The sequence below is a fragment of the Cygnus atratus genome, chromosome 20, assembly GCF_013377495.2.
Source record: "Cygnus atratus isolate AKBS03 ecotype Queensland, Australia chromosome 20, CAtr_DNAZoo_HiC_assembly, whole genome shotgun sequence".
NCBI lineage: Eukaryota > Metazoa > Chordata > Aves > Anseriformes > Anatidae > Cygnus > Cygnus atratus.
In genome coordinates this window covers 7,078,549-7,087,060 of record NC_066381.1, presented here as the reverse complement: position 1 = coordinate 7,087,060, position 8,512 = coordinate 7,078,549, and the positions used below count along the sequence as shown (strand labels likewise).

At 56.2% G+C, this 8,512-nt stretch overlaps 1 protein-coding gene across 1 annotated transcript; it reads right to left on the bottom strand.

Annotated features, from left to right (window-relative positions):
* Window positions 1-3,565: 3,565 nt before the first annotated feature.
* CRYBA1 (crystallin beta A1) lies at window positions 3,566-8,231 on the bottom strand. The gene is given in 8 exon segments (XM_050714764.1): window positions 3,566-3,716; window positions 3,886-3,911; window positions 3,913-3,959; window positions 3,962-4,028; window positions 4,683-4,824; window positions 6,494-6,612; window positions 7,473-7,537; window positions 8,184-8,231. Coding segments are annotated over 8 exon segments (648 nt in total). The 5' UTR covers window positions 8,215-8,231.
* Between the last annotated feature and the right edge of the window lie 281 nt (window positions 8,232-8,512).

Genomic DNA, 8,512 nt, shown 5'->3' with positions numbered 1-8,512 from the left:
CCTGTCCTGGCCTAGGCCTGCCCCCGAGGCTGGCGCCGTGTCCCATGTCCTCCCTGCTGCAGCCTGAAGGCATGTGGCACGAGAGGAAGGGCCCTGGGGGCGCTGCCTACGGGTGGTAGGTGGCTCCAGGACCTCTTCTTCCCCGTAGGTGATACCCAGGCCGCCAGGGCTGGCAGGGAGGTTTTTGCACACCACGGAGAAAGAGTTTGCTGGAGAAGATAGAATTGACTATCTATAGAAGATCTTTAAAAAAAATCTTAGTAAAGTGAGGGAAGGTCTAAAGTTGTGTAGGAAAAATTGCTTTGGGATTACAACTGCCTGGAAAATAGTGTATAAATGCCATAGACCACAATTCCCTGCCTGCTTAATTAGTTTGTCCAGAAAACATCATCTTTTGCCAGCGTTTGCTCTTTTACACACATGCGTGTGTGTGTATCATATCCTGAAACGTGCCCTTGCGTGTGTGCTCGGTCCTGTCTAAAACAGACCTTGCAGTGGCTCGTGTGAGCTACCGCATCGGCGCTGCGTCGGAGAGCCGGGCTGCTCGCGGGCGCAAGTCCCTAATTGTGCCCCATCTCCTCCCTAACCAAAACCCCATCTCCCCTAACCAAACCCCATCTCCAGTCGGGGAGGCGGTCGTTGTCCCTGTGGCCCATCGGGTCTGCGGTCGAAACGAGGCTTTGAAGCCAGTCTGGATAGTGGCTGATCTTACAGTTTGGGGAAAATGTCCTATGGGATGGCACCTTTCCTTTTCCTAACATGACCTGTTTTTTCTGCGACTTTTGAGGGGAGTGGGGGTGAGAGAAAGAATCTGCTTTGCTGTTTCTCGCTGCAGACAGAAATAAGCGTTGCAGTGCTTTGCCTGCAGAGCAAAACCAGGTGAAGGTCCAGAGCCAGCGCCACTCTGGAACTGGGGGTTCTCTGCAACAGCCGGGATTCCCATTGCCCAGGGGATTTATTCCCTTCCAGGCTGTGGTTCTTGTTACTGTGGTTTTTTTTTTTCGTTTTTTTTTGTTTTTTTTTTTTTTTTGTAAAGGAAAAGTAAACATGCCTTGCTTACAGTTAACGAAGTAGAAATGCTTATGTTTGCCAGTCAGTGACTCAGAATATGAAAGCTGTGCAATTCTTGTTTCTTCATCTCTCTCTCTCTCTCTCCTCGCCCGCAAATACCCGTGTGATTTCTGTTAGTCTTTCCGTACTTTCTGCCACTGTAAATGTGAAAGCTTGCTTGCATTATTTTTTAGAAATGCATTTTGCACACTCGGGTTTCGCTGAAGCTCCGTGAAAAGGTTAGTTTGAAGCAGATGAATAAAGCTATGGCACATGTTTTGAAAGTTTTAATTTGTGTCTCATTAACCAGAAGTGACTTATCTGCCCTCTTTGCATTCCTGTGCTGTCATTGCCTACATTATCTTCACCATCTCGGAGGGTATGATGTAAGGGTGACAGTTCTTTGCTGACAGCTGTAGCAGAAAACTGGCGCTTCTTGATTTTTTAGTAGCCTCTCTCTCCCTTTGCTTTCTCTTCTCTCTCTCTCTCTCCTCTCTCTGTATATCTATATAAATATATATATTATTTTTTTATTTTAAAGAGCCTACTTTAGTAATTGGAGGGAGAGGGGTGAGCTGGCTTGTTTCGGATACACTTTGTGCTGTTGGATGAACGAGTGCCCTTTTTTCTCTGGTCGGTGAGCGCGTGGCCGTACCTGCGCCGGCCGTGCTCTCGTGCCACGCGAAGCAGCTTGGCGGAGGGGATGGAGATCTGCCTGCCGCGTCCGCCGCTGGGCAGGCTGGTGGCACGGGCAAACTTGAGGCTTCTAACAGCAAAAATAACCGAAGAGAAACTCTACCGTTTTGTATTCCCACTGTGAGCGAGAGGGACAGGCTTCCTCGCTGTCCCGCTGTGGGTGTGTGTGCGCGGGGTGCGTGCGGCTTGTAGCAGCTGGAGCGGAGCAGGGGCTCCCTCCGGTCTGCGGGGTGAGAGCTTTATTTTGGCTTTGTTTTCATGAGTTTATGTGCGTTGGGTTGCAGGTGCCCCCTTTGAAAACTTGTTTGCATAGCCCAGAGCCTTGTGCAGAGGCGTCTGGATTTTGTGACGGGAGAAGGACCCCGACAGCTTTCTCCCCATGTTCCCTTCACCATGGCAGAAATTTGTACTAACTTGACAGCGTTTTTTTTTCATACAGAACAGGGCTGCTTTTCTATCTACCATCACACGTGTACTTACACACCTTCAGTGGCTCTCAAGCCTCTGAAGGTCCCTCGACTTGTTTACTCGGGGGACGGATGCCCCCTCTCTCCCCCTCCCCGAATACTTCAGTGTTAGTAGCGGTGCGAAACACCACCGCAGGCTTCAACTCCGCACTGGGCTGGAGAGCTCTCTCCAGGCACACCCGCAGGAGCAGGGCACGGCTCTCCTGGCAGGAACCCTCTCCTCCTGCCCTGCTGATAGTTCTCATTTCCTTCAGTTCCCTGGTGTGTATTAAAAATCGCCGCGAGGGGTTGTGCTCTACCTGCTCAGGAGCTGAATTACCTCTGACCTGCGGAGAGGGGCAGCCCCTCTTTGTCGTCGATGTTGTAGTAGTGTGCAACCACACGAAACAGGAAAGGTCGTTTTTGTTTTCTTCTCCCCTTCCTGGTATTTCTGAATAGGTTAATGCACTCTGTGTGCCCAGCTGAAAAAAAGTGGGCGTTTTTCCCGATCGTGAGAGGGTGGCTAGAAGAGTTTAGTGTAATACCTGCTGTAGCTGTGTCTGGCGCAGCCCGCTGCGCTGGTATGGGTGATGTCACGGACTGTAAGGATAGGTAATGTCCATGAGCTGTAATGGCATGATGTATCTTTACCAATGATGTCATACTTCACACTAAATGTTTTAAGAAAAAAAAAAGTTACCTGAATTTTTGTTTATTTCTGCACCAACAGGTCTTCAAAATTTTATCCAAATTTTATTATTTTATCAGGAAAAAAAAAAAGAAAATTTGTGTAGATCGAATACGTTAAGACAGACAAATAAGTGATGTAAATTGTTGAATAAAATTTTTAAAGTTTGTGGGCGTCGGTGTGACTTTTTTTTTTTTTTGCGCTCTTTACAGAGCATCCCCCCCCTGGCCCTGGGATGCTGTGCTGGCTGCTGGCCAGGCAGCGCTGGGCCGCGGAGCACACGCATGGTTGGGGCTGTGCCTATGTGAGTGACCGGTGCTGGGCATGGCTTTTGGCCTCGTGGGGGTTGGAGCGAGGTGTCCCTGTGCCTTCACGGGCAAAGGGAGGGCTGGGAGGAGGAAGGGAGCCCTTTAGGGGCCGCATTCTGGGATGGGGATGTGTGACTTTGATTCCAAGCGCACAACAGCAAACACCCACCAAGCTGGTTTTTTCTTTTTCTTTCAGTCACATTTATTGGCAGTTGTGGCAAGCTGTACCGTTTAGGAGTGTCGTTCCATAAGCAGTTGCAGTACAAGAAAGGGTTGTTATTTCAGGAGGGGAGTATTAGCACCAGAAGGGAGCCGGTGAGCTTTAGAAACCTTGCAAAGATGTGCTCGAGAGTGGGGGGCCGAGTGGCGTCGGGCAGCTACTGCTGGATGCGCCTGATGGACTGGATCTGGGAGGTCTGCTGGGCGTGTGATCCCCACTCTCTCCAGTGCTTGTAGTCTCCCCCGTGGTGGTCGGCCTCCAGGACGTACTGGTAGCCGCGGTACCCGGGATACTGGTAGCAAACCCAGCTGGAAGAAACGGAGTCGTCAGGCGGCCGTAAGGGGAACGAGAGGTAAGCAAGGGAGTTACGGGGCGTCCCCCCTCCGGCTGTGGCAGCATAGTGATGGCTGTGGTTTGTCCCTGCTGCTAAGCCCAGGCACATTCGTGCTTTGTGGCCCTTTGCCCGTCGTCACTTACGCGCCACAGGGGATCTTCATGGAGCCCCACTTCGTTGTTGGCCCAGCCCATGGCCTGCAGCGAGGGGTAGTCGCGCTTATCTCCCACTGGCGGCCGATGAAGTTGTCTTTCTCGAAGACGGTGATCTTGGATTCCTTGTGATTCTGGGACGGAAGAGCAGCGGGTGAGGGGGAGGCAGTGCTCCCTCCCCAGACACGGGCTGGGGCAGTGGCACAAAGGCTGCCCCTCCGTGCAGCCCGGTTTGGAGGGTTTCCTGCGGGCTGTGTGTGCAGCCCAAGGGACGGAGGCATTCAGAGCCCCCAGGGCTGGTGTGAAGGTGCTGGGGCAGGGTCAGGGCTTGTCCTGGGAGGTGTCAGCAACAGCTCTGCTCGTGTACAGCAGACGCAGAAATTCCCTTTAAAGTTTTAGAAAGCAGGAAAGCTACAGCAAATCCTGCTGGGTGCTAGGGGAAGAGCTGAGCCCACTCTAAGAGCCTCTGCTACCTGCAAAGCCCCTGGCATAGCAGTTTTGCCCTTCCTAACCCCACTCCCTTGGTCTGAGGGTGCTGCCTGGGAGCCTTTGCTCTGCCTGCGCTCAGAGACGTGCGAGCTGGGAGCTGCTGTGCAGCCCGGTGCTGCCTCCAGCCCCCTGCCTGGCTCTGTGCTGGGGCAACAGAGGATGCTGCAGCGCAGACACCTGGGGGCAGCTCCTGCCCTGCCCGGGGCAATTCCTGCCCTGCCTGGGGCAATTCCTGCCCTGCCTGTGCTTCTGCTGCTGGGACAAGAGGCTGCAGCCAGCCCAGGAGTGGGGGCACTCACAGCAGAGCAGACGGGGCGGAAGGACATCAGGCGCTCGATGTGGTAGGCATTGCTGCCGCTCCAGGCGTCCCAGCGCGGGTACTCTCCCCTCTCCAGGATGAACTGCTGCCCGCAGAAGCCGGTGTGCTCATAACCGACCCAGCTGCAAAAACAGAGCAAGGGCTGCCAGGGCTTCCTGCAGCAGCTCTGGGCATCCTGCTCGGGGCTGGCGCCGGTACGTGGATGTAGGTGCAAGGAGGAGGTTGAGGTTTGGCCTCCGCCCGCAAGCCTGGGTGCTTGGGAGGAAAGGAAACGGTGCTGGATGTGGGCAGAGCACCCGGAGAGGGTGTAACAGCCTGGCTAGTGCCTGAGAGGCGTTCAGCATGGCAACACCAGCATCCCCTGGCTGCAGTGAGGGTGGGATCCCACCCTCAAGGGGCCCAACCTGCAAACCTTGGCGGTGGTTCTCTTCCCCAGCAGAGCTCGGTGGCTATCTGCATGGATTGGCATCATGTTAGGGTGCCAAAGGACATCTCCAGCAGGGTGTCCTCTCCCAAACACCTCATTTCTGACTTGTTTCCTAATTACAGCCTGGCACAGCTGGAAAGACCTGAATTCCTCATGCCCAAACTAGGCAGAACCAACCTGGCTCTGGGCAGGCCTGGGAGCTGTTGCCTGTTCCCTTTTTGGGTCCCTCTCTGCTGAAAACAACAAGGAGGTGAGAGGGACGCCTCCACCCCACAGGACGCAGTTTGCACACCCACGAGAGCCTGCCCAGCACCTACCCCCAGCCCGGGCACCCCACAGGGTGCAGACCCCTCCTGGGCACGTCCCTGTACAGGGACCGGGGACGGGACATCCACAGCTGAGGGAAGTGGGGAGGCAGAGACTGGGCTGGGGGCTGGAAGGAGGGAGGCACACCGCTGTACGGCCCGTGGTCCTGCTTATGGGGTACAGGGGATGCTGAGGGGCACGCTGAGTGCAGGGTTTTTAGGTCTTGCCACTGACCAAAACTCAGCCCTGGTCCCATGCCCTGCAGTCAGCCTCCTAGTAAGCAAGGTGAACAGCCTGGCTGGGAACACGTCAAGTGGAGCAGTGAGCTGATTACGGCGCGAGCACGCATGCTGTGGTAATCCCATTAGCATTACAAATCCTAAATATAGCAGTGCAAATCTATCTTGTCTGCTTCCCCGGCCCCAGCGGGATGTTTGCCATGGGGACTGCTCCTTACGCACAGCGTCTCAGAGCAGCTCGAGAGCTGTCTCGCCTGTTACAGGAAGGTTCCCATGCGCAGGGAGAACCCTGGCTCTGCTCCATACCCTAACAGTGACTGGGGCAGCTCAGTGCAGGCTGCAGGAAGGCTCTGGTCTGGCGCTGTGGAGCAGGGCTGGGCCCTGGGATGAGAAATGGGGTTCTTAGGCATGGTGCTTCATGGGGTTACACGGGTGAATGGGGACCAGGCTGAGCTCGTGAGCCAAGAGCCCCTCACTGAGCACTGATCTTTGCTGCATCCTCAGGCATCATTCATGCTGAGCACTGGGGAGCTCCAACCTCACTGCTCCCAGATGCAAGAGGCAGTTTTAGATGAGGCCAAAGGTGTTGCTGCTGTCCACTGTGTGTCCTGCGTGTCTAGTGTCCGTGCTGGTGCTGCCCAGAGCTCGCTGCTCTACCCTGGCAGGGTGGGATCCCTGTACCTGGCTTCCCCTGGCTGCAGTGCTTGGCTCCAGCTCAGAGGGGTGAGACTCGCCGGCCCTGCACGTGCTCAGGCACCCCTTGCCCCGCCAGCCCCCCACCTGGGAAAGCATCCACGCCACGGGCAGCCAGGTACTCACGCGCCACACTCCACCTTTAGGGAGCGGATGTTGTCGAAACCACACTCCATGATGTTTGGACAGGCCGAGGTGAACTCCATCCTCTTGCCCTGGAAATTTTCTTGGTCGTATACGGTGATCTGGAACAGAGAACGAGCTGCCAAGTTGCAAACTGCCCAGCAGTGGCCCCGAGAGAACCAGCACCTTTTCAAGACAGAGGGTCATGCTCCATTTGGGGAAGAACCGGCTGGCATCCCTGGCCCTGCAGTGCCCTGCCTGGTGCTGGGGGAGCCGCACATCAGCCCCTGCTCCGCTCTCCTGCTCACCCCTGCGGAGATCAGTCCCCAGGGCAGCAGTGCCATCCAGAGCCATTCTGGGACGGGCGGGCGGCAGAGCTGTGGCTGGCATTTCTCCCAGCCTCTGCTCTGAACACTCTAGGGCAAAGAAGATTAACGGGGAAAGGGTGAGGGGGAACTCCCTGGGGGCTGCGGCTGACGCTGTCCTCTCCATGCTTTGGCAGGATTTTGCCCTGCTTGCACACGTGCTTCTCCTTTCCCTCTCGGTCCTCTCTGCGAACTGGCTTTGTCCTCAGTGCTGTCACCGTCCCTGGTGCCCTCAGGGCTGCTCTCCACCTCGCCCTGCCATGCCCACTGCCCCCTTTACAGCCCCTGTGCCCTGCTGTCCCCTGCCCACCCTGCCAGCCTGCCTTCACCCACACGGGAGGGCAAATAAGAGAGTGTGGCTTTGGGGAACTGCGGTAGGTGCCTGGCACAGCACAATTTGTCACAGCAGGGCACAGCCAGGCCAGGGTGCTGCAAACAGGCTTATGAACCCCCCTGGGGGTGTTGGAGAAGGCAGGAGGCATGCTCCTGTGACTTTTTTTCTTGGCTCCCTCAGCCTCGCTCCCTGCGGTGCAGCTTTTCTGGCTGGGGAGGACTGGCTTTGCCCCCTCCCTGTCTCCCACCTCCACACCTGCGAGGCAGCAGGTGCAAGGACATACCTTCCAGGGGCCCATGGGGACAGGCAGAGGGTTTGTCTGAGCCATCTTTGCTGCTGGAAAGGTATCTGGAGAAGGAAGGAAAACCAATCGGTGTTGCAGAGCACTGCCACGCATCCCCCTGCCCACTCACGGGTCTCTCAATGAGATCCTCGCCAGCTGCAGACGGTGTGGGGGGCACAGCAGGTGGCTCAGAGACACAGACAAAGTGGGGTCCCCCTCCTGCCCACAGCCTGCCCACCACCACCAGGGGGCCCCTTCCCTCCTCCTGGCCACGGCACGGAGCCCATGCACCCGTGTCACACCAGGATGCAGTTTTCGGTCCACTTCTTCCCCCAGCCATGGCGACGAAACCCCCTGAGCCATTTTGGGGAGCACACTCTGCCCTATTACTGGAGAGGTCCAAGAGACCCTCTGCTCCCATCCCTACCCTTATTATGCCTCCCTTGGGCACTCCTTCCTCATATCGGGACAGCCATGGCTAACAGCCTGAGGTGCCAACCGGGGTGCTGTGCCCCAGCCAGGCAGGTGCCGGGCACGGAGATACCTCACACCACGGGGGCTCTCTGCCACCCACTGTGCCCGAGCTGCCAGCAGGGACGTGTGGGCCCTCCAGATACCTCTCGCTCCTCTCCTGCCACCAGAGAGGAGCATCCGCACAGCGGCAGCAGGGCGAGAGGGGCTGGGGTGGAGCGGGCCGGCCCCAGGACTCACCTAGCTCAGGCGGTACTGCTGCTTCGCCCATGTCATGCCTGCCTACTTCAGCGGCTCGGCTTTTATAGGGCGCTGCTGGCCAGGAGCTGCTGCCAGCATTTGCGGAGCCGTCAGCACAATGCTCTCGCTGGCATTGTTCTGCTGATCCCCAGAGATTTCAGCAGCTCATCCCCATGGTCCCGGCCACATTCTTGGGGAAAAAAAAAAAGAGGAAAAAAAAAAAATTGATCATAACAAAAATAATTGGGGTGGCTGTTTGCACAGATAATCTTGGGCATGAATGACTCAACATTTTGACTCTTCTGGCATTTTCCAGGAGCAATGCACTG